At 41.2% G+C, this 26,899-nt stretch overlaps 1 protein-coding gene across 1 annotated transcript in view; it reads left to right on the top strand.

Moving 5' to 3' along the window:
* The window catches only part of ASXL3 (ASXL transcriptional regulator 3), a 372,418-nt gene that overhangs the window by 171,632 nt on the left and 173,887 nt on the right, over nt 1–26,899 (top strand). Inside the window, 1 exon segment of the mRNA XM_030213960.1 lies at nt 135–246. Coding sequence (XP_030069820.1) covers nt 135–246 — 112 coding nt within the window.

A 26,899-nucleotide genomic window follows, 5' to 3' on the forward strand; every position in this document is an offset into this window, starting at 1 on the left:
AGCAGATTATTGTGCATTAAACTGCAAGACTAAACACTGTACAGTTTTCCCCAGCCTGGATGATTAATTCCTATGCCTATCAGCTGATAATTAATATTTTTTCTGCCCATATATATATATTTTTATTACCACAGAAAGAAGAATCTACATGTCCAGCAGATGGCACACTGGAGTTAGGCTGTGAGTCCGAGTTAGTGGCACAGACATGGCAGAAACGACCAAACAGTAATGGAGAAGAAAATGGAGGTAAATGTCATTAAAATGGAAGTGTCCTGAGATGCAAAAGGGGGGGGGGGGGGGAAGACACACTGCCTATATAGTAGTTATAGCCCCATTGCTTAGTTCCCTCAGTAAGTTTTATTTGTCAGTTCTTTCCTTTTATTGAACTTCATCAGGTCTGTATTCAAAAATCTAGGTGCATAGCATAGAGAGTTAGGGTCCTCATTCTGACAGACTGAAAATTTACCCTATCCCAGTGCTACATTTAGGTGCCTCATTTTATTAGACGGCACCAGAAGTAGGCTTGGGGCTTATGAATTCACAACAGCATTACTTGTGAATGAGTTTTTGCTGATAATTAGTAGTCCTCAGGAGGATGCTGCTGAGGGTGTTAAAGCATTTAATGGACTTCTATTTGTTCTCTAGACTTAGAGAGTAGTCATGAGAAGTCCTCATTGATGGGGCAACATGATGGAATGGGCCAAAGGTGGGAGGGTTCCCACTGCAGTGAGCGAGGGGGAGGAGCCTAAATACCCGATCTTCTCAATCATAAATAATATAGGACAGTTGTAGACATTGTCCCTGGATTCTATAAATGGTGCCCAAATTGTGCGCAAATCCTGAAATCCACATGCAAATTAATGGGTTACTGAGCTATTAACAATCAATAATTGGCTGTTATATATAAGTACATAAGATGGCCATACTGGGAAAGACCAAAGGTCCATCGAGCCCAGCATCCTGTTTCCAACAGTTGGCCAATCCAGGTCACAAAAATACCTGGCAAAGATCCCAAAAATGTACAAAACATTTATACTGCTTATCCCATAAATAGTGGATTTTCTCTCAAGTCCATTTATTAACAGTCTATGGATTTTCCTTTAGAAAGCCGTCCAAACCTTTTTTTAAACTCCACTAACTAATCGCCTTTACCACATTCTCTGGCAACGAATTCCAGACTTAATTACACGTTGGAGTGAAGAAATCTTTTTCTCCGATTCGTTTTAAATTTCTACTTTGTAGCTTCAACTCGCATGCCCCTAGTTCCTATTATTTTGGAAAGCGTGAACAGACGCTTCACATCTACCCGTTGAACACCACTCTTATTTATAGAACTCTATCATATCTCCCTCAGCCGCCTTTTCTCCAAGCTGAAGAGCCACTAGCCGCTTTAGCCTTTCATCATAGGGAAGGTCGTCCATCCCCTTTATCATTTTGTCGCCCTTCTCGCACCTTTTCTAATTCCACTATATCTTTTTTGACATGCGGCGACCAGAATTGAACCACAATATTCGAGGGTGCGGTCGCACCATGGAGCAATACAAGGCATGTATAACATCCTTATTGATGGTTAATTAACTCTAATTTGGATTTGCACACACATCTGGTTGCCGTGAATCCTCGTACTACTGTAAACCCAAAAGGGCATGGCTATGGCAGGGGCATGGGTGGGCTGGGGTGTTCCAAAGAATTACTTGCAGTGTACAGAATATGGGGGCTGCGAGCTAAAGTTGTGCCCAGGATTATACCAGGTTTCAGTTGGTGTAAGTCCTCATACCTAAAGTTGGGTGACGAATTCTCACTAACTACTATTTCTATAGGACTGCTCTTATCCCATCGTGTCCTGTCATAGAATAGCGCCAAGTGCAAATTTTTTTACAGCGCCTACTTTTCAGCGCTGCTTACTGAATCCGGCCTTATATGTCCCTCCATGCTCAAGATGTGGGACGGTTGCTAGAGCGGGGAGGGAGGAAAAGTACATTTAGTTAGTGCCAGTTGTCCTAAAAGCAGAGGATGTGTGGGAGTAGGATGCCACCAATTTTAATGGAATGAAAAAAAGGCCTATCGATGTTAAAGGTACCATGGGGAGAAGGGGGGGACTGGGGCTTCCTAATCTCAAGTGTTAAAATGTAGTTTTTCTGTTGCATCAGGCCAGGTCTGAATAAGTGGAATGGGAGCGTTTATATATGGATCTGGAAGAACAAATAGCTAGGTCTTATAATCTGCTTTTACTCCTTCATGTCTCAATTGATAAGCAGCCATTTTTACTTCAATTCAAGCAATAAGGTGGGCATGGAAGATGGACAGGAAATGGTTTGGGGGTTTAGAACACCAGTTTGAGATATTTGCTAATTCTGGGGAATGGGATTTTTTTTCCTGGGCATTGAAGATAAGGATTTCAGGAGCTGATGACATAACTGGTGAAATATTTACTTGAGGAGAGCACCCCCAGAGAATTATCCTTTGCAGCTGTGAGGGAGCAGTATGGACTGGGAGAGCGAGAGCAGTTTCATACCTCCAGTGAGGCATGATCCAAGTTTCCAAATTTATTCAAAATTTCCTATCCCGCCCTCGGGGGACCATCAGGGTGGCTGACAATCTAACAAATAACAAAAAAGGAGAAAAGTGCTAAAAATGAGAAGAAAAGAGAAAAAGAAATAGAAGACGTGACAAAGGAAGAGAGAATGGGGAAGGAAGGACGAACTACAATAAATGCAATAGAAAAGTAGGAGGGGCAAAACAAAAGGAAGGGAAAAACTCTTTGAAGGAACTCAGGACTCGCAGACCTGCCACATCAGTTATCATAGGCATCTGCAAAAAGATATTTTTTTAAAGTTCAGTTTTAAAGGTATTGGAGAGAGGTTTTGGGAACGTTTGGAGATCTTTGGCTCTTAGCCCTGTAAAGAAATTGCAAAAAATCAAAAATGTTGGAGAGCAAAAATATATAAATATAACAACAAAAATTTATTTTTGCTCAAACCAGTAACGAGAGAGAATTGCAAGCTATCCTTAGAATAAATTAACAAAAAGAAAACCGTCAACCGCCTAGGAAGTCTACAAAGATGGCATTCCCTTACAGGCTTCTATCACAGATTTCATAAGACGCTCCAAAAAAAGCCACAAAAGAAAGCAACTCCCTACTAGGAAGAAAAACTATTGTAGCCAAAAAAATTCAGCGATCTTATATATCAGATATAAAACTTGAGCAAAACTGAAAAAGGCAACAACAACTGGCACAGCAAAGGGGTAAGACTTAACTATATCAGGACTTTTCAAAATGGATATCCAAAACTTTCAGCGACGCCACTTGTCCATTCAGTTAACTGAAAAAAAACATTCCATCCACCACTGTAGCACAGATCAACCCTCAACAAGGGACTCCCGTTGTTTCGTTTCTGCATCAGGAGGAATCCACCAAGCACATTTTCAGTTTAGCAGCAAAATGGCAAAGGTTGGTACAAAAACGCTTCCATAAAGGTCCACCCACTTAATTACATCACCACAAGTAGGCGGTACTACAGTGATAAAGAACTCTAGCTCATAAGAAAGCCTCCTACTCCATACGTCCATTGAGCCACTTCGGTATTATAGTTTGCAACTTATAAATCCACTTTTGCTCCCTTTGATGTAAACATCGTGAGATGTCACCTCTACATCTATTATCCTTAAGTTGATTAGCCATACTTTTTAGTTGTTCAAAGTATGCTGCTTATCAGACAGTGTTTAACCAGAGGTATATCGATTTTCCCAGTGTTTAATACAATGCTTAGGCTCAATCATTCCTCGTTTTTACATCCGTTTTGTTTGGCCTACATATTTCAATCTACAAGGACAAGTGATTAAATATATAACTGCTTTCAAAATACAAGAAGTAGAACATTAATATCAATCACATATAGCTAACTTCATCCTAAAACTTACAAGTCTCCGTAGTAACCGCACAGATGAACACATCGGCCACATTTTAAAATGCCTGGATTATGATCGTTTTTTGACCAGACATCAGATTGACAAAGCAATCTAATAAGTTGCCCCTCTTGAATATATCACACCATCTCTGAGCAATATCTCATCAGCAAATAAATTTGCCAATGTCCTTTGAATAATTGTAGCAATCTTTGGAGAACAAAATTAGTGTATTGTAATATACAAAAAATAGGTTGAATTGAATCTGATGAGAATTGATCATTATTCTCCTGTAACAGGAACTTGTGATGATTATAAACAGCTCTTTTATACGAATGTTTAATAACTTTTTATGATATCCGTGCTCCAGTAATTTGCTTTTTAACTGTTCAGAAGCCTCCTTATATTTTGGTAAGAATCACAAATGCGCCTATAGCTCAAAACTGAGCAAAGGAAAGACTATTTTAGTATGATATAGATGCATACTATCATAGGGTAGAAGCAATTCTGATCATTGGTTAGTGTCAAGAAAACCATCACATTTCCTAACTTTCACATCAAGAAAACAAATTTCAGACTGATGAACAGTATGTTGAACTTAGTAGGATGCTATGCATTTAAGAGTCCATAAATTGATCCAACAATTCCACTGTGTCCAGCCAAATGACAAAAGTATCATCTATAAACACCACCAACACATCACATGTTTAAACAGGCACATTTTATAGATTTCATCCTCCAAGTGGGCCATAAACAAATTGGCAACTGAGAAGGTAAATGATGCTCCCATTGCTATCCCTGAAATTTGCAAATACAGGTCTCCATTAAACAAAAATAATTCTTCTGTAAAGCTAAACTTGTAAACTGAAGAATAAAATCCATTGGTACCATCACTTGGCCACTGATTCAGAATGGATTCTATCACTGCAATAGCTTCTCCTTGTGATATAGTAGTATACAATGACTGCATTGTAACCAACAAAGCAGTAGATGGTATAATCTAGACATCTTGAATTTTCTTCAAAAAATGAGTTGTGGCTTTAATAAAAGAGGGGATAAGGGGAACCAAAGGAGCCTGGAAACAGTCTACATATTTGCAGGATCGCTCGAAAAGAGAATCCCGAGCCAAGACTATAGAATGTCCCAGCAACTGATTAACTGTCTTTTGAATCTTCGGTAATAAATAAAAAATAGGAATTTTAGCATTCATTCAAAAAAGAAAACTTGTTCATAGTGAGAACCCCTGGGTTAATGCTCGTCACGTCATCACAAAAATTTGTTGAAGCAAGCTGTTAGTAGAATCTTCACTTAATTTCTGGTAAACATTAACATCAGATACCTGTCATTTTGCTTCCTTCATATAGAAGAACCACTGTGCCATTATTGATACGTTCTATAAACTGGTTCTTCGTGAACTTAATATTCTTGAATATAATCGCCCCTGGGTTCACCAGAATTTAACTTCTCGACGAAGACCGGCATTACAATCTTTAAGCAATGATTCTAATTATTCACCGTGATGAAAAAGATGAATGGACAAGTGACATCACTGAAAGTTTTGGATATCCAGTTTTGAAAAGTCCTGATAAGTTCAATAATCCTTTTTGCTGTGCACAGTTGTTGCTTTTTCAGTTAATAAATGACACTAACCGAATAGAGTTTTGCTCAAGTTTTATATCTGATATATAAGATCGCTCTGTTTTTTGTCTACAGTAGTTTTTCTTCCTATTAGGGGGTCGTTTTCTATTGTGGCTTTTTTCTGAGTGTCTTATGAAACCTGTGCTAGAAGCCTGTATGAGAATGCCATCTTTGTAGGCTTCCTAGGTGGTTGAGGTTTCTTTTGTTGATTTATTCTAAGGGTAGCTTACAGTTCTCTCTCGTTACTGTCTTGAGCAAATAATCAAACTGAGACATAATAAGCGAGTGGACCTGAATGTTAAATGTAGAATGAAAGATCAAAGAATGAACTGAAGTATCATCCAAAGTGAAAAAATGGCTGCAGACCACCTTAGCAATTTGTGGTTTAAAGGAAAGGGACAAGTCTAATAAAACTCCTAAAATGCAGACAGTGACTGTTTACAGTACTCTGGGATATTGGTGAGGAGAAGTGAAGTTGGTAAGGATTTACTCCCTTTCTCAGAAAAAAAAGAATACATTTTGATTTACTGGGGTTCAAGACTAGAAGATTTTCGTGTAGCCAGGTAGTTATCTTGGAAAGTTTGAGGGATAGTGAGCAGATCTCAGAGACAGTGCAGCTATCCAGTCTGCAAAGGATTTGGATATCATTAGCGTATACAAACATTACAAGTTCTAGTGTCTGAGCTAATGTGAGAAGTGTCGCAAGGAAAATGTTAAAAAGGTGGGAGAGAGGGTGGAACCTTGGGAGACACCTGAAACTGAATGAAAAGGTGCAGAGGCTGAATTATTAAAGGCTACTGTGTAGTGTCTATTAGTAAAATATGAAGTAAACAAGTCTAAGGCGCCGTCTGACAGGCCGATACAGCGAAGACGTGACAGTATCATGGGATGGTTCACAAGATCAAAAGCTGCTGAGAGATCCAAAGATAGTAAGAGGTCGGATCTACCTTGATTGAGCCAAAGAGTGTAGTTTTGGAGCTGTAATGTTGTCTGAAGGCTGTCTGGTTTGGTTAGTGAACATGAGTTTTGTGGATAAAGTCCGCAAGTTGGGAATGAATTACCGATTGGATGATATTCGCGGTAAGAGGAGGATTTGCTACTGGTCGATAATTGGTAGGATCAGAAAGGAGTTTAGAGGTATCTTTGACTTTAGGCCTGATGGTGGCAGTTTTCCAGTAATCAGGGAAAATTGTGTATCTGGATTTTCAGAAGGCGTTTAACAAATTACCTCATGAAAGACTCCAGAGGAAATTGGAGAGTAATGGAATAGGAGGTAGTGTCCTATTCTGGATTAAAAACTGGTTAAAAGATAGAAAACAGAGAGTAGGGTTAAATGGTCAGTATTTTCAATGGAGAAGGGTAGTTAGTGGTGGCCCCAGGGGTCTGTGCTGAGACCGCTGCTTTTTAACATATTTATAAATGACATAGAGATGGGAGTAACTAGTGAGGTAATTAAATTTGTTGATGATACAAAGTTATTCAAAGTAGTGAAATCGAGGGAGGATTGTGAAAAATTACAAGAGGACCTTACGAGACTGGGCATCTAAATGGCAGATGATGTTTAATGTGAGCTAGTGCAAAGTGATGCATGTGGGAAAGTGGAACCCGAATTATAGCTATGTAATGCAAGGTTCCACGTTAGGAGTCACCGACCAAGAAAGGGACCTAGGTGTCGTTGTTGATGATATGTTGAATCCTTCTATTCAGTGTGCTGCGGCAGCTAAGAAAGCAAATAGAATGTTAGGTATTATTAGGAAAGGCATGGAAAACAAAAATGAGGACATTATAATGCCTTTGTATCGCTCCATGGTGCAACCACACCTCGAATATTGTGTTCAATTTCTGGTCGCCACGTCTCAAAAAAGATATAGTGGAATTAGAAAAGGTGCAGAGAAGGGCGACGAAAATGATAAAGGGAATGGGACGGCTTCCCTATGAGGAAAGGCTAAAGTGACAGGGGCTCTTCAGCTTGCAGAAAAGACGGCTGAGGGGAGATACGATAGAGGTCTATAAAATAATGAGTGGAATGGAACGGGTAGACATGAATCGTTTGTTTACTCTTTCCAATAATACTAGGACTAGGGGGCATGCGATGAAGCTACAAAGTAGTAAATTTAAAACAAATCGGAGAAAAGGTTTCTTCACTCAACGTGTATTTCAACTCTGAAATTTGTTGCCAGAAAATGTGGTAAAGGCGGTTAGCTTAGCAGAGTTTAAAAAAGGTTTGGATGGCTTTCTAGAGGAAAAGTCCATAGATCATTATTAAATTGGACTTGGGGAAAATCCACTATTTCTGGGATAAGCAGCATAAAATGTTTTGTACTTTTTGGGGGGTTCTTTCCAGGTATTTGTGACCTGGATTGGCCACTGTTGGAAACATGATGCTAGGCTTGATGGACATTTGGTCTGTCCCAGTATGGCAATACTTATCTACTTATGTACTTATGGGGACAGAGCCAGAAGATAGGCTAAGAGTGCTCATGCTATGAATAAACGGGAGAAAGGAAATCAGAGAAAACTTAAACACAGTAGACAGAAGAGGGTCAGAAGATGCCGTGGAGGGGCATAATCGAACGGAAACGCCTATCTCCATGGGCGTTTATCTCCGAGAACAGGTCCGCGAAGGGGCGGGCCGAACCGAATTTTCGAAAAAATGGACGTTTTTGAGCTGGGCGTTTGTTTTTTTTAGCGATAATGGAAACTAAAAACGCCCAGCTCAAAAACGTCCTAATCCGAGCCATTTGGTCGTGGGAGGGGCCAGGATTGGTAGTACACTGGCCCCCCTGATATGCCAGGACACCAACTGGGCACCCTAGGTCAGTGCGGTGGACTTCGGAAAAAGCTCCCACATGCATAGCTTCCTTACCACGGGTGCTGAGCTCCCAACCCCCTCCCCCAAAACCCACTACCATAGCTCTTAGGGGTGAAGGGGGCACCTACATGTGGGTACAGTGGGTTTTGGAGGCCTCCCATTTACCAGCACAAGTGTTACAGGTGGGGGGGGGGGATGGGCCTGGGGCTACCTGGCTGAAGTGCACTGTGGTACCCACTAAAAGTGCTCCAGGGACCTGCATACACGCAGGCCTCTAGGACTGGTTGCTGCTATATAACATTGGCACACCAGTTGACACCTGAAGACTAATCTCTCCGAAAACGTCCTTTATTGGAATAACCGCCTTTACTCACAGTTAACTGCAGATCAGAGATTGTGCCCCACTGGCAACGAGTCTCCCTGGTACTGAAATGAGCAGTAGGTCAGAGCTGGCAGAATGCTGTACAGTGCCCTCTTTCAGCCACATTCAAGGGAAGAACTAAGTTGTCTAACGTGGCTAACACAGGAAAGGGAACTAAAACTGGCTTACAAAAATGGCCACTACTGCATAGACTACAACAGGAAACACAACAGGGCACACTCTGACCCAGTAGGCAGGGGGGAAAGCACCATGGGAGAAGAGCCTACCAACATCGTGAGCATTTGCCACAAGCTAGTGGAATCACGGAGCCCAATACCCTACACCCACCACAATGCAATGCTGATGTGACCCTGTAGTGCACCCGAGAGCCACATCTGACCCAGGGAAATGCTGTGAGAGATCGAACACATTCTGCTGTCATGGAGGTGGGTACGGCATTTGAGGCTGGCATACAGGCTGGAAAAAAAGTTTTTAAAGTGGGGTTTTTTGGTGGGAGGGGGTTTGTGACCACTGGGGGAGTCCGGGGAGGTCATCCCCGATTCCCTCCAGTGGTCATCTGGGCAGTTGGAGCACTTTTTTGGGACTTGTTCGTGAAAAAAAAAGGGTCCAAAAAAAGTGACCCAAAATCGCGGTAAAAACGCCTTTTTTTCCGATTATCAGCTAAAGTCGCCCATCTCTCCTCGGCTGATAACCACGCCCCAGTTCCGCCTCCAACACGCCCCCGTCAACTTTATTCGTTTCCATGATGGAGTGCAGTTGGAAACGCCCAAAATCGGCTTTCGATTATACCGATTTGGGCGCCTTTGCGAGACAAACGTCTATCTCCCGATTTAGGTCGCACTATAGGCGTTTTTCTCTTTCGAAAATAAGCTGGATAGTCATCTTTATAGCTTTAATAAGTCTATCAAGTGGGAAGCCAAGGTCTGTGCAGAGGGTAGTATCGTCTGTGACAATGGTGTTGCTAAGTCTTCTTCAGTACTGTAATATCATTTATTTGAATTGCCCAGTATATTTGCTGAAAAAGCTTCAAACAATACAAAATACATCCTTGCGTTTAATTTTCTCATTGAGGAAATGGAATAGTATCTCCTCTTTTATATCAGAGTTTACTGGCTGTTTGTTCAAGCAAGAATACTATTTAAATTTCTCTGTTTACTGTATAAATCATTATATGGGACTGCTCCATCCTACTTAATGGATTGCCTTATCTTATCAGCTTCAGCTAGACCTCTGAGAAAAATTAAGCTGTTTGCCTTTCCCATTGTCAGAGTTGGACTCTGTCTGTGGTAAGAGATTTCAGCGAGTCTGGGAGCCATTTTGGAACTCATTGGCTCCTTTGGCTCATAGCTGACTGTTTAATCGGTGAATGGTGGACTGGTTTTGGACTCTTCTATTACAGATAGCTTCTGGGTGGGTGGGAGTTTGTTGTCTTTAAGTGTATTGGCTTAATAAAGATGATCTTTTTTTTTAATGCCTGTAAATAAAAAATTAGGGATAATGAAGAGAGGGCTCAAATGACTGAGCAATGGATTATAGACGGTCTTGATGTCTCTGAGTTGTATCAAACGTCTTTGGAATCTGGTAGTGTTTCGTATAGTTAGAGATTATTTGTTAAAATCTTTTTTCCATAAGAGAGATTTACCTTTCCTGGAATGCAGGTCCTCTGTTTTTTTTCAGATGTTTCCCGATCCACTGGTAAACGGAGCTCTTATTTTGGCCCTGTGGCTTTAGGCCATCTTGATTGGAGTTTCTCTTTCTTATTTGTTTTCACTGTAAGTGCTCAGATATCATGGTAATAGGTATATCTTTTGGCAACCTGATCACTGGAGACAATGTTTTGCCGATAAACTGATTGTTGGAACATGTTTATGACCCTGGGTGTGACCACAGATACTAGGTATCATTTTATGTAGGTACATTTTTTCCATCCTTTTCTTTGTATTCATTGGTGCGGTATACCTTTTCTTGCTGTGTTTTCAGTCTTGCCTCTGTCCTCCTTTGTGTCCTTTATAATAAACACATTTGAAATGTAATAAGCATTACAGATCTGTAGAAAGCAGCCTTCCCTCAAGAGCTGGTGGTCCAGTGAGAACCAAGAGACCTGGGTGTGAATCTTGTTTCTGCCACTGATGCTTCTTATATAGACCTGGGCAAATCAGTTATCTACCACAGCCTCATGTACCTGCGCAACTAGTAAGCTCTTTAGGGAAGGGACTCATTGTACCTGCATGTAATTTTAGTAAAGTGCTCTGGTTTAGGATGCTAAAATGATTGATTATGTCTTTCTGACATAAGAATATACATAAGACTAGCCCTACTGGGTCAGACCAGTGGTATATCTAGGCCAGTATCCTGCTTACAGCAATGGCCAATCCAGGTCACAAGTACCTAGCAGAATCCCAAATAGTAGCATGATTGCATTGCAGATTTATTTTATTTATTTATTTACCAATTTTTATACTGCAAAATCCAGGTGGTCTAAGTGGTTTACACTGGAACATTCATAATAATTAAGACAATAAAACAACATAAAAACAAAAAACATAATTAGTCGATACAGCAGCTATAAATAAAACTATCCATCAAAAGCCTATAAAAACAGGTATGGTTTAAAGTTCTTACAAAAAGACAACAAAGTAGACATTTATTTTTAATTCTTGGGAAATGAATTCCATAACATAGACCCAGCCACTGTATGAGATCTTTCAAAATGGACTTGACGGAAAGATGGAACATCTTTGTTCACTCATCTCCATTGCCAAGGTGGTCTACAAATTTTCAAAGCAGAAGCAATATTCTGAGGAGCACGGCCTTATGTATTAAGACTAAAATGTTAAACTTTTAATACACCATACCATGGTCAACCAATTCAAACCCTTCAAAACTGGAGGAATATGATCAGTATGTGTGAGGTACCAGTAATAAATCTCACCATAGCATTTTGTGCTTTCTGAATAACATGTAATAAATATTGCATCAAATCAAAATACAGCACATTACAGTAGTCAAAGTAAGGCATAACTGAATTGTATGAAAATTTGTAGCACCCAACAAACCCCTTAACTGAATAAGCATCTTCAATTTAAAGAAAATCATTTTAATTACTTTCTTTAATTGTAATTTCATAGACAGGGATGAATCAAGTTGTACATCTAAATCTCTTAACTCTTAAAGCCCTGGGATATCTATTCCATCCGTTACCACCAACTGAACAGTACAGCTAGTTTTTTCTTTCGCTCATATCTCTTTTTAAACTTTCAACAGCAGCATCCATATGAACACAGATGCTATAATACAGCAGGCTTCTCAATGTTTGCCTTTGCCCTTGCTTTCCCAGCCATAATGACCCCATCTGTCTGGGTCATATTTTCCAGTTATTTGATGATGTTTTTGTTCATACCACCTCTACTGCATCCACTATGCTTTCTGTGAAGAAATGCTTCCCCGCATTACTTCTGTGTGTATCACTCAATAGTCTAATAGTTTGACCTTTGGTTTTAGAGCTCCATTTTCAACCGGAAAACCTATTTGTCTCTTATGTATTATTTATATATTTTCATATTTGAATGCCTCTCTTCTCCTTCAGCGTACATATTTACCCCCGTTTACTAAGCTGAGTTAGCGGCTGCCGTGCGCTAATGCCAAACCAGCCCATTCACTTTGGGCAGCCGCTAGTGTGGCTTAGAGGGGCATGATCGAACGGCACCAACCATCTAGATGGCCGCCGCCGCAAAAAGCGGTCTCGAACCGTATTATCGAAAAAGATGGCCGGCCATCTTTCGTTTCGATAATACGGTTGGGGCCGGCCAAATGTCAAAGATGGCCGGCATCGGTTTTCGCCCTTAATGGAAACTAATGCCGGCGATCTCAAACCCGGCCAAATCCAAGGCATTTGGTCGTGGGAGGAGCGAGCATTTGTAGTGCACTGGTCCCCCTTACATGCCAGGACACCAACCGGGTACCCTAGGGGGCACTTCTAAAAATTAAAAAAAAATTTTTAAATAGCTCCCAGGTGCATAGCTGCCTTCCCTTGGGTGCTGAGCCCCCCAAATCCCCCCCCAAAACCCACTCCCCACAACTCTACACGATTGCCATAGCCCTTATGGGTGAAGGGGGGCACCTAGATGTGGGTACAGTGGGGGGTTTTTGGGGGGGGTGCTGGAGGGCTCCCATTTACCACCACAAGTGTAACAGGTAGAGGGGATGGGCCTGGGTCCACTTGCCTGAAGTGCTCTGCACCCACTAAAAACTGCTCCAGGGACTTGCATACTGCTGTCAGAGAGCTGGCTATGACATTTCAGGCTGGCATAGAGGCTGGCAAAAAAGGTTGTTTTTTTTTGTTTTTTTGGGGGGGTGGGAGGGAGTTGGTGACCACTAGGGGAGTAAGGGGAGGTGATTCCCGATTCCCTCCGGTGGTCACCTGGTCAATTGGGGCACTTTTTTGAGACTTGGTCCTGAAAATAAATGGACCAAGTGAAGCCGGCGAAATGCTCGTCAGAGCCGGCCATCTATTTTCCATTATCAGGCAAAGCTAGCCATCTCGAAACCATGCCCCGTCCTGCCTTCGCTACCCTGCCGAAATGCCCCCTTGAAGTTTGTCCGGCTCCGCGACGGAACGCAGTTGAAGCCAGCCAAAATCGGCTTTCGATTATACCGATTTGGCCGGGTTCAGGAGACGGCCAGCCATCTCCCGATTTGTGTCGAAAGATGGCCGGTGATCTCTTTCAAAAATAAGCTGGTTAGTAAACAGGAGGGTTTGAATTAATAATGCCAATCTTTTTTTTTTTTTTTCCTTCCCTTCGCCTAAGGTAAGAAGAGACTCAAGGTATTTGAGAGGACCTTAGCATTTCAGGCTGCTAGATATTGGAAGGACCTTATAGATGTTTTCTTACCTTCTGACTCTTATTTATCATTTAGAAGATAGGTCAAGACATTATTGTTCCAGAAATTTATACTGCAGAATGAAATATAGTTATTTGTGTCTAGTCTTCGTCTTCCAGATTGATCTGGTTCTTTGTTAGACTGTAATCCGCTTAGAACCGAGAGGTATGAGCGTGATATAATACTGAATTATTAGTATTATTTATTAAAATTATTACGGTCCTCTGGGGGATCAGCTGCGGTTATACGGAGGCAGTGAGAACATATCCGGTTCAGTGTGATATTCAGCATTGTCAATGACAACACCTAAATTATTTTCCTAGACTGTGGACTTCCAATGTGGAACCCTACATTATGCAACTACAGTCTGGGTTCCTCTTCTCCACATACTCACACCAAATGTGTCGTCTGACATCTTTCCTCATAGAAAAGTTGTCTCATCCCCTTTATCATTTTAATTTTCCTTCTCTGTACCTTTTCTAATTCCACTGTTTTGTTTGTTTTTTGAGGTGCAGTTACCAGAATTGCACACAATATTCAAGGTGTAGCCATACCATGGACGGATATAAATGCATTTTAATATTCTCTGTTTTGTTCTTCATTCCTTTCCTAATAATTCCTAACATTCTATTTGTTTTCATGGCTGCTGCTTTTCACTGTGCAGATGATTTCAGTGTATCATTAGTGATGACACTTAAGATTCTTTTTGTGGGTGGTAACTTCTTTATATATATATATATATATATATATATATATATATATATATATATATATATATATATATATATATATATATATGTAATAGCAGCGGATGATATGGATATGAAGCAGAGCAATACTTTTGGTTTATAAATTGTGTGTTGTGTGATAATGCTACTATCTAGTTTTTGTTTTTCCTGTGTTTTAATTGTAAATCGCCTAGGTTATAGGCAATATTTAAAATTTTAAAATAAATAAAAATATATAATAGCATTTCTATTGAGACAAAACAAAAAAACTTCATGGTACCGTGAGACATAGAAAAAAGAAAGTGAGGACAATCCGAGGAGAATAACAAAAGAAGTCTTTATTGGTATACTAAATAACGACCCGACACGGGCTTGTTTCGGCCCTAAGGCCTGCCTCAGGGGTCTTGATCAATCTCTCGTGTTGCACTGTAAAAATACACTGAAGAAAATATGCTTGTTATTCGAATGCTCCGTTTGTCACCTCTCTTTTGGAAAAATGCAGAATGCCAAAATAATTCGCTGTCAGCTAATATAAACCGGTATTCTATGATGCACATTGGGGCCCTTTTACCAAGCCGCAGCAAAAAGTGGCCTGCGACAGTGTGAGCATGTCTTTTGGGTATGTGCCGGGCCAGTTTTTATCGCGTCTTGGAAAAAGGGCCTTTTTTTTAAGGGGCTGGAAAATGGACGTGCGGCAAAATAAAAACCAGTACCCCTCTATTTTTGGCCTGAGACCTTATCGCCACTCATTGATTTAGCAGTAAGGTCTCGTGTACTACCCATATGGTAGGCATGCAGTGTGTGCCTACTGCTGTTTACCTCCTGGTAAGCTCCACATGGTAGAAAATAAAAAATATTTTCTACCACATGTTTTTGGCACATTCCAAATTCGTAATTACTGCTCGGGACATGTAGTAGCCAGGCAGTAATGCCAATTTGGTGCTTGCTGGACATGCGTAGGCCCTTACATGCCTTTGTAAAAGGGCCCCTTTGTTTTTCAGAAGAACCAAACCCTGAACTCACGCTTACACTTGTTCACTCTTCAGACATTCCTGCAAGCCCACATTCATATACCCCCAATCACACCTCACATGTCCAAAAGGCGAAGAGGTAAAAGGAATAAGAAAAAGAAAGGGGAAAGGAAAAAGAGAAGGAACAATCCGTACAGAGTCACGGCAGGGTAGCCTGTGATTTTATTTTTCTTCCACCCCTCCCTCTTCCAATTATGAGGAGGAGTGTTAATAAGAAATTGGAAATGTTCCCACAGACTTTTATAATTATCCCTTTGACTTTATTTTATAAGTGCACAGTTTGAAGGTAGCCATATCATGCATTCTAGAATTCTACCCTTAAAATGGAGGTTCATTGGTGACATCCATAAACGCAACAGTATTTTCTTAGGGTCCTTCTTACTAAAGGGTTGCTGCAGGGTAATCCGGAACTACTGCTGACTGCACGTGCCATATCTGGCACTAGTTGAAATATTTAAAAAACTATTTCCCCCTGGGAGCCCTTACTGTCACCAGTTTCCCCCCCCCATCCCCCCCCCCCTCCAAATGGCTGCAGGGCAAGTGCAAACTTACTGCCAGTGGCGTACCAAGGGGGGGGGGGGGTGCGGTCCGCCCCGGGTGCACACCGCTGAGGAGGTGCCGCGCGTCTGTCGGCTCCGCTCGTTCCTTGCTCCCTCTGCCCCAGAACAGGTTATTTCCTGTTCCGGGGCAGAGGGAGCATGGAACGAATTAAGCAGACATGCGCGCGGCACCCCCCCCCCCCCCAAGCAGGTAAAAATGCACCCGGGGGGGAGGTGTCCTTTCGCCGAGGGGGGGGGGGGCGCATTGTCGATCCGCCCCGGGTGTCAGCCACCCTAGGAACGCCACTGCTTACTGCACGACCATTTCTTTTTTTTTTTTTTTGGCCTTTTTACCGCATCCTAGTAAAAGGGCCCCTTAGCTAGCAATATTACTATGTAAAGACATTTTCTCTATTCTTTTGGAAATTTTTTGGCTATAAATATTTGGGTATCTCACAACTAAAGTGCTTGCTAATTGCAATCTATCTTTATCATCAGTATTTTTTGAGTCTTTTAGCAACTCTTATCCAGTTTGTAAACATCAAAGCACTTTTTTATTCTGATGTCATCTTGCTCCTTTATTGAATCTCACCATTAAACCCTGTCCTTTGTCCATTACAAGAATGTCTTAATGCTGTACTTGGCTGGCTCTCTGTGCAAAAATGGATTTCGAACTGGGAAAAAACTGTCACTTGTTGGCCGACAGGCACCAATCCTTAGCTATCTGTGGTCCCAGTGTTTGGATTATCACCTTCTCCAGCTAGATCCTTTTGTTATCTTGAGGCTATCCTTGATTCTGGTCTCTCTTTTCAGACCTAATCTCAAATGTTCTTAAACTTGGCTATCTTAACCTGCATTGCATTTGTTCTCTTCAGTATTTCCTTGATTTCCATGCAGTGCACACCCTTTTTCATGCCTGTGTGATTTTGTGTCTGGACTATTGCAACTTAGTCTATGCAGGTATTTCTTCTTCCCAAATTAAGCAGCTCCAGGCACTTCAAAATTCCAGAGCCAGGCTCTTATGCAGAGCACAATAGTACGATCACATTACCGCACTATTTCTGAAACTATATTAGCTTCCTGTCTCCTTTCGTCTCCGGTTCAGAATATTATGCCTTAATCACAAAGCCTACTATTGGAATGTTCCCTCCTGTCTCTCTTGTTTAGCAATTCTGTACACTCTCTCAAATTGCCTAAGATCGATGGACTCTCATCGCCTACCCACAATTCAGCTTTTTACTTTTTAGCTCCGCGCCTCTGGAATGATCTCCCTGCGATGCCTCTCAGTGAAAAGTGTCCTTCACTAGATTCAAGCATCTTTTACAGACTCACTTTTTGAAGTTGGCTTTTGATAACTGAATGGTTGGGGACACGGGATCCTTCTAAATATGCCTGTCTGGGGTGAACTCTGATGTTGCTGTGTGTTTTGATTCTGTTCTGTTGAATACTAACGTTCCTTTCTGAATTATATTTTACTTTTTTTGATTGTAGATTGTGCACCTTCTTGATCTGTTTGCCAGAAAAGGCAGTATAGAAAGTGCTGAATAAACATAAACTTGCAACATATTTTCAAGAACAGATTCCCCAAAAAGAATTTTATCATTGTACCCCTCAAGGATTGGCACTTGATACAGTTATCTTTTTGAGCACCATATGCTCTAGTCAGATACGTTCTATGTAGAAGTGTTTTTATTTTATTTTTTAAATTTGCAAATTATCTAACAACACACTTGCTACAGAAAAACAGAGATATACAAGGAAAAATAAGTAAGAATTTAACTAAACAAATTCAATCTCTTCCTTAAACCTCCACATGAGGAAGAGTGCCCCAAATTACATAGAGGAGAAAATAAAGGTAACAAATCTAGGTATAAGCCATAACACATTTTATCCTTAAGTTACAATGCGGTATTCCACTAGTTATTAATACCTCTTAGAGATTTTCTTAAGGTCCAGAAAAGTTCTTAATTGAGCTGTAACAAAAAAGGTGCACTCGTTCAATCTCATATTAAAGTTTTCAAGTTGTTCAAACCTATCTTGTATCATAGTTCTTTCGTTTACTATTATGGAGACAGTATCTTTAAGTTCTTTAATTTCAGACTGGGTTTGCTGCAAAAACCCCATTCCTTCTTGTTTAACTTTCTTAACAGTTTGTGAAAGCAAGTCAACCTTACCAGCCAAGCCAGAAATTTCACTCATTGTTTTGTCCAGCTTTTTCAGAGCCCTCCAAATAACCTCCAGGGTCACTGCCGCTGGTTCAGACAGACTAACCGCATCCCCTGGCATCTTTCTCACAGCAGCTAATTCCACAACACCCTTGCCTCCCATACAGCAAGGATCCAACTCAGTGTCATCTGCTTTTGGACATCTGTGGACAAGGCACAAATCACTATTGGACACGGCGGTGTAGCGGATGCTGGAGGGGACAGAAAGTACATCTTGCCCTAGTAGTATGGCCGCTCCCTTCTTCTCTTGGCTGTTCTTGAGGCTGTTTAGAGGCATACCGCTCAAGCATTTGCTACACAGATGAGGAGGTTCTGACTGGCATTGGGAAAGCCTTCAGAACACCCTTCTACTTGGTATGAGGCATAACTGAACAAAGAAACAACAGGAGAAAGAAGAACCATTAAGCAGGTACGGAGCTCCAAACTAATGTGTCACCATCTTGGACACTCTGTGTAGAAGTTTATATTGAGTTTTGTGTAAACTGTCATCTTTAAGAAGTTTTGTGAGTCATTTGGAGTTGCCTCAGTGCCTAAATCTTGAATCTAATCAATGAGCCTTTAAAGAATGATCTCCCTGAGATTCCCTTCCTAGCTAGTACCAGGTAGAAAGCTTATTAGAGGCTGCTGAGACTTGTTAGAATGCGCTATCCAGTGTGCTATACTCTCAAGTATCTTTATATTGGTCATTTCTCTCAATGGAGGAGGGTGAGTAGTGGAGTGCCGCAGGGATCATTACTGGAACCGGTGCTATTTAACGTATTTATAAATGATATGGAAATCAGAACAAGTGACATGATTAAATTTATAGATGACACAAAAACTATTCAAGGCTGTTAAAACACATGCGGACTGTGGAAAAGTGCAGGAAGACCTTAGGAAATTGGAAGACTGGGTATCCAAATGGCAGAACAAGCTTAATGTGGACAAATGCAAAAGTGATGCACATTGGAAAGAATAATCCGAATCATAGTTACCTGATGCTAGGGTCCACCTTGGAGTTCAGCACCCCTAAAAAAGATCTAAGTGTTATTGTAGATAATAAGCTGAAATTTTCTGCTCAGTGTGCGGCGGTGGCCAAAAAAGCAAACGGAATGCTAGGAATTATTAGGAAAGGGATGGTGAATAAGACTGAGAATACTATATTGCCTCTTGTAGCTGGGTCACCCATCCAGGACCCAGCCAGGCTCGACCCTGCTTAGCTGCCTCTTCCTCCACATGACTGTTGCCTTCATTCCACAGCAATCTGGCTCCTCTGAGCCTTGGCTCCAGGCCCTGTGAACTCCCAGGACTTCCTCCTCCCTCTGTTCCTTTCACAGAGGCACATTCAAAGCCCAATGTTTATAAGAAAGAGCTTTTATTTTCTTGCTTCAAATCAACAAAACACCCTTCACTCCAGGTTGTTTAGGCTAGCAGCCCAGAGCACAATTCAGGTTCAACACAGTCAAATTCAGGTTCAAAAACAGTCCATATAACTTCAAACTCAGGTTCAAAAACAGTCCATATAACTTCACTTTAGCTCAGATTACTTCACTTAGGGAACAGTACATTATCAGAGGGAAAAACCAAATAGCTTGGTAGGTTGCAGCCCAGACCTTTTTAGTATGAAACAGTTTACACAGTCTTTCTTGCACCTTCTTCCAGCACGGTTACACAGCTTTATTCCCACCTGGTTCAGGCTGGGGTTTCAATTGTGCCCAGCTCTCTTCCTCTCCCACAGGCTGCACCTGTTTCCTCCTTAGTAGAGATTTCCCCCAGTGCCTCAGCCTCTCTCCTCCGGTCTTCCACCAGTCTTTCCAAGGTACAGCTAGCCACCCTCTTACAGCAGCTTTTTGGGTTTGAGCCAGGGCTCCAATCTCCATCTGTTCCTCCCCTAGCCCTTCAGTAATCTCCATTTTATCCTCCTCTCCAACTTCCCCCGCCCCCAATCTCTCCAGTTGGCCCTCATCACCTTCCTCAGAGACCATTTCCCAATCTTCTATCTCCTCCCCTAACTCTTGCACAGCCAGGTGGGGAAGAGAAGGATTCTGGGACTGGTAGTTCCTCCCCTTCTTCCTTAACCCAGCCAACCTCTCTGCCTCCGATAGCCCAGCTTTCTGAATGTGGGTGTTGTGCACATGAAATCTGCCCCGTTGGGATTCCCCGGCTCCCTGTACCCCCTTTCTTCGTGCCTTCCCGGATCCCCTTTCACCTGCACTCTCACACTCTGTATTGCTGTATGCTGTGACCTCACCTCGAGTATTGCTTTCATTTCTGGTTGATGTATCTCAAAAAAGATTTAGTAGAATTAGAAATGGTTCAAAGAGCAACCAAAATGATAAAGGGGATAGATCTCCTCTCTTATGAGGAAAAGCTAAAGAAGTTAGGGCTCTTCAGTTTGGAAAAGGGGAGATATGATTGGGGTCTACAAAATCCTGAGTGGTGTATAATGAGTAGATTTTTTACTCATTCCAAAAGTATAAAGACGAGAGGACACTCAAGGAAGTTACATGGCAATAGTTTTAAAACAAATAGGAGGAAATATTTTTTCACTCAACGAATAGTTAAACTCTGGAACTCTTTGCTGGAGGATGTAGTAACAGCAGTTAGCTTATTTGGGTTTTAAAAAGGTTTGGACAATTTCCTCGAGGAAAAGTCCTTAGTCTACTATTGAGACAGACATGGGGAAGCTACTGCTTGCCTTGGGATTGGTAGCATGGAATGTTGCCACTATTTCGGTTTCTGCCAGGTACTTGTGACCTGGCTTGGCCACTGTTGGAAGCAGGATACTGGGCTAGGTGGACCATTGGTCTGACCTAGTATGGCTATTCTTATGTTCTTATGCCAAACATAATGAGCAGATGAAGGAGGCCACCATGTCAGCAGTCATTCCTATCTTCTCCTGCCCCCTGCAGTGAAGCTAGAAAGGAAAAAGGCACACAACAATTCCACAGTAGGCCATATGGCAAATATTTCCAATGTCCAGTGTGAGCCTCATTTACCCATCACAAAATTGCCGCGGCATTGTATAGTCACAGGGCTGGTAGATTTAACACCCCTCTTTCCCCTTCCCCAACGATTATGCATAGTCAATTTTTGATAGCTTAGTCTGTCTGATTTAGAATTCTAGGTAAAGCTATGGATAATATACCAGCACTGCATTTTCTATCATTTAGTTATCTAAATAGGCCTGGATTGGGTAAAGGAGCTTTAAGAATCAATACCATATAAGCCAGGGCAATCTGTCTTAGCAACGATAAGGGAAAATTATGCCACTTATTTTTTTATTTTATTTTTGTTACATTTGTACCCCACGCTTTCCCACTCATGGCAGGCTCAATGTGGCTTACATGTTGTATACAGGTACTTATTTGTACCTGGGGCAATGGAGGGTTAAGTGACTTGCCCAGAGTCACAAGGAGCTGCCTGTGCCTGAAGTGGGAATCGAACTCAGTAGAATGTAGAAAAAATTAAATTATCTAGTATCAGTAATATTGGGCATGTATCAAATGTGGGCATTTAAACTAAGAATTATAACCAGATATTTGGGTGATGACTTCTAATGTGGAGTCTTGCATCATGTAGCTATAGGTTTGGGTTGCTGTCCTTACATGCATCACTTGCTTAACAGTTTCATTTGCTATTTGGATACTCAGTCTCCCAGTTTCATATCGTCATCTTGCAATTTCTCATAATCCTCTTGTGATTTAACAACTTTGAATAATTTCATGTTATTAGCAAATTGAATCACCTTACTCATTATTCTTGCTTCCAGGTCATTTATATGTATGTTAAAAATCAGCAGTCCCAAAACAGATGCCTGAGGGACCCCTCTAATTTATCCTTCTCCATTGAGAATATTGAACATTTTAATTCTACTCACTGTTTTCTATCATGTTACCAATTTTTAATTCACAGTAGTACTCTGCCTCCTATCCCATGACTTTTTAATTTCCTCAACAGTCATTTTTGAGGTACTTTTTTTTTAAAGTTATACAGTACTATTTGACATGAGAAGATTCCCAGTTAGCAGGCCTTATGTAGTCAGCAGAGCACTTTGTTTTTGACTAATCCGATTTATTTCCACTGATGCAGTTGGATGCCGAAATTTGGCTACGTTGAGTCAGTGTGCTAATAAATTTTACCCAGGTTACCATATTGGTGTTCATTGGCATCTTTACTGCTAGCCTTCCTGGAGTTGCTACTCCAGGTGATATTTCAGTTGACTGTTTCTTTCACTGCCTCTTTGACATCTCTTCTTACCTGGAATTATTGACAGATCTATTGAAGAAAGATACTCCTGTACCAGCTACATTTCTTATTAGCTTAAGTAACAATTTTTTGAATGATTAATTACACAGGCATACTGCCAATTGTGTTACAAAACACAGCAGGGCAGTTAATAAACTGCTGTCTAGATGTGGAAAGACATGAAGAGTGTCACGTTTGTGACCGTTTCCTTATCTGTGCTCACCTCGCCCTCTGGTGGCCAAACCTGGTGGCTGCAATGGACTGTTTGGTTTTATTGTTTAGTTCCTAGTCTTGTTTCTGGTTTGCATTTCCTTATCTTGTGTCTGTGTTCTTTATTAGTGGTTACTTGGCAGCTTTTAGTCCTGACTCCCTCCTGTCTGTGTTTCTGTCTTAGTGGCTGCCTGGCAGCTTGTAGTCTTGACTCTGTTGTGTGTTTCCTGCTGGTATCCAGTTCCTGCCCAGTCCGGTAAGTCCTGCCGGCCGCCTGCACCCAGGGGCTCAACTCCTGGGGAAGGGTGGTCAAATGCAAGTGAAGCCTTGCTCCTATCCTGTTTCCAGTCCAAGTGTTCTTGTCCAGTGTGTTCTTGCTTTGCTTATCTCTCCCTGTCTGCAGTCCCTGCTTTGTGTATGTGTTAGCCCAGTGCTGGTTGGTGTGGTTTTGCCTGCCACTGCCACTCCTTGGCAGTGGCCCAAGGGCTCACAAACCTAGTTGCTGCTTTGAGACCTGACAAAGAGTGAGAAAAGCAGGGCTTTTTTTGAGGGGGTACTGAGTACCGGCACCTTTTCCATTGTCTGCTAAAATTGACCCATGGAACACAAGTTTTAATGAAATAGCTCAGGCTCTACACAACAATTCTGCCTTGTCATAGATTCTATGACTGATTGCAGGGGGCCTGGCTATTGTGGGGTGGATCCCTCAGTGATCACCCCACCCCTGAAGGGTGGCCTAGCATTTGAGTACTGGCACCTTTTTTGCCAGAAAGAACGCACTGGAGAAAAAATACACAAAGAGCAAAGATAAGCTTTTGGATAAACTAAAAATGCACGCAACGTACATTACACTCTTCTCGGAAATACTTGAATTGTCTACCTTCTTTGTGTTCCATTAAGTTAACACCTACTAGAAATAGAGGTTTTTTGTTATGCAGGATCTTTATTTTGGAACTCATTGCCAATAGAGGTAAATAACATCTGAGGTTACTCAGTGTTTCACAAATCGATAAAGGCCTGGCTCTTTGAGAGAAGTTATGGGCTGAATGTTGGTTAAATAGTTTGAATATTTGAGAAATGCTATGGGCTGAATGCCAAAAGAAAATCATTTCCTTAAGTTGGATACACCGGGCCTAGTGGGTATTTGCACTGTATTAGCATTGTAGTATTTGTTTGTAAACCACTTTAAAGCCTTGGTTGGATTAAGCGGTATATAAAATCAATAAATGAAATCAAATCAAGAGGGAGAAGGACAGTAAAAGAACAAAAGAGCATGAGAGAGCTGGAAAGGGAAAGAAAAGTGATAATAGGAGGAAAGCTAATGGAGCAGGAGGTGTTGTTGCTGAAGTAGTTGAAGAAGCCGCACCAGAATTTTCTTCTAAAATTTTTTTCTGTCATAGAGATAGTTTTAAAGTAAGGATGTTTCCAGACATAGGTAAGGCTATTCAGGTGAGGAGAAGACCTTTTTACTTCCAAGACCAAGAATATTACAGTTATAGTTGTGATCCTTATTTTGGTTAAATTTTCCATATAAACGTATGGTTAGATACCAAAACATGAAATACATCGTTTATGAACATATACAATTAACTAGGTTTTTGTCAGGTTAATGCAGAGTCCTTGCACAGTGTCCTCTCTCATTGCTTTGTAACAAGGCAATTGTAGACTGTGTAATTTAAGTAGAAATGTTATCTGGTGGGGGTTTTTTTTGTTTTTTTTGCTTCTCAGATATGTTGAGTATTTCCTTATTATGTTTTGGACTTAGGGCAAGATGCACTAAACTAAACGAACCTTTAACGAACAAGTTTTTAACCCTGGCATGTACTAAAGCCCAATTTCCGACAACGGTAGCAGCAAACGAAAACGGAATGCAGATGAGCAAATTGTGTAGAAACCCTATTGAAATGAGATGCACTAAAGTTTTCCACTTGCCCTAATGCTGGAAAACTCCGGGAAAGCTAACGAGAGGGGGCAAAAACGCTCGTCAGGCGCGTCCTTTATGGATGGCCTTGCCCCCCACCCCCACCCGAGGGCGGGCCCAGGAGGAACAGAGGGACGTCGGAGGAGGCGATAAGCTGTTCTTGCCCGTGCAGCGCCTTCACACAGAGGTGAGAGGCGCTGCACGGACCCGGTTTCAGATGGAGGGGGGCCCAGTGGAGGGGGGAGCGGCAGCGACGACCTCAGGGGGGGGCGGCGGGGGCGGGGCATGGGGCGGAGGATGGCGGGAGCTGTTTTTTCTAAAAAAGGAGAAAGAGAGGAAGGGAGGGAGGGGGCCGGGGCTGCCTAAAAAAGTCACGATTTTAATGCAGGGGGAGCGGGGATCAGCAGCGACCGCGGGGGGGGGGGGGGGGGGCAAGGCAGTCCATAAAGGACGTGTTTGTTTTTGTTTTTTGACGTTTTTGGCATGCACACAGCAGCCAGCATAACGCTTGGCTGCTCTGCGCATGCTTTACGGGCCGATTATCGGCGGTTTTAACGAAGGGTTAGAGAATGCAAGTGAGCTGCAACGGGCAGCTCATTTGCATTCCCTTTCCTTCGTGCATAGCCGTTCCATACCGATTTGTTATGGAATTTGGTACGGAACAGCTCTAACGAGGACTTTTGTACATCTTGCCCTTAGTCCCCTGCAAGGTGAACTTTTATGCATTAGTTTACAGCTACACTGCTATGATTTTGATGAATTAACTGCTTTTAGCAGACTTTCTTATGAACAGTTGTCATACCACTGATGAGCATCTGTTTTTAAGTTGTAATTATAAAGTGTTAATAAAGAGATTGAGCTAAAAAAATAATTACACTACCTGTATAGATATATCTCCGGAGTAAAAGATCTATGGCACAGTTAATTAACAGCTGAATTGCTTACTTGTTTTTGTTATTGAATGTGAGTTAGGCTTATAGGTTAGAGAAAATGGACTGTTTTTTAGCCTTCACTTGTTAAGCTCTAGAGACCAGAAAATGATTTGTATGAATTTCTTGATGCATTTGTGTTGACAATCCATGACTATTTTATGTCAATATAAGTACAGATCTCTGTCAAACACAGAAAATGTATTATATGTGTGAGATATTGTAGTCAGAGATTCATGTGCATTTGTAATTTTTCCCCCCTTATGATTCAGTGCCTTTTTGATAGTCCGTTTCAAGGATAAAATATGCATTGAGCTATCGTTCAGTTACCAACATATGTAAACAATATTAATTTGCAGTCGATAGCATAAGTAATTATGAATTTCTGAGGGCTAATTATGTATTTTGTTTGAAATAAATACAAAATCAACATTAATCTGCTGCACTTAGGAGAAATGAAGTAACAAAAAACATTTATGAAAGGCTAAAAAGAAAAGAGCTGAATTTCTTCTTTGGAACAATAGTTCAGTAGATGACTAGTTCATTTTAATGGTATGACCTGGAACATGGAGGGCAATTCTGTAAAGGGGAGCATATCTGGAGCCTATTCAGTAAAGGAAAGTAGACACCTACTTTCCTTTATAGAATACTGGTGTAGTAGTGCAAATATGTGCATATAAGATAGGAACAGCCATTTGAACCACCCATACAGCTGGTATAAATGCTCATGCCTGGATTGCTAATAAATGCATGTAAATTATTTTTAACTTTATTAATTTTCAAACATTTTAAAGTAATCACAGGAATCAGAAACAAAGACAGTTTGAGAGGAGAAGGAAAAGTAAAGCTAATAAAACTAAAAAGTACATGAAAGCAAAGCAGCCTGGTCCATCTAGGATAATCCCCACTAATACTCTCCTACAGGTGACAATTCAAATAAATCAAACACTACTCTTCTTAATTAATTCTGGATCAGATCTTGCAATTGCCTGGGTTCTCAAAAAGAATAATCTGTACCCTTCAACTTCATTATACATTTCCTGGGACATTTCAGCAAAAAAAAAAAAAAAGACATTCCCAGGCCCAAAGCTCTGAGCCTTAAAAGAAGAAAGTCTTTTTAGTGTTGCCATACTGGGATAGACTGAAGGTCCATAAAGCCCAGTATCCTGTTTCTAATAGTGGCCAGTCCAGGTCACGAGTACCTGGCAAGATTCCAAAACAGTACAATATATTTTATGATACTTATCTTAGAAATAAGCAGTGGATTTTCCCAAGTCCATCTTAATAATGGCTTATGGACTTTTCTTTTAGGAAGATATAAAAACCTTTTTTAAACCCCGTTAACCTAACTGCTTTTATGACATTCTCTGGAAATGAATTTCAGAGTTTAATTACATGTTGAGTGAAGAAATATTTTCTCTTATTTGTTTTAAATTTACTACTTTGTAGCCTCATTGCATGCTTCCCTAG

Source organism: Microcaecilia unicolor, chromosome 1, assembly GCF_901765095.1.
Source record: "Microcaecilia unicolor chromosome 1, aMicUni1.1, whole genome shotgun sequence".
NCBI lineage: Eukaryota > Metazoa > Chordata > Amphibia > Gymnophiona > Siphonopidae > Microcaecilia > Microcaecilia unicolor.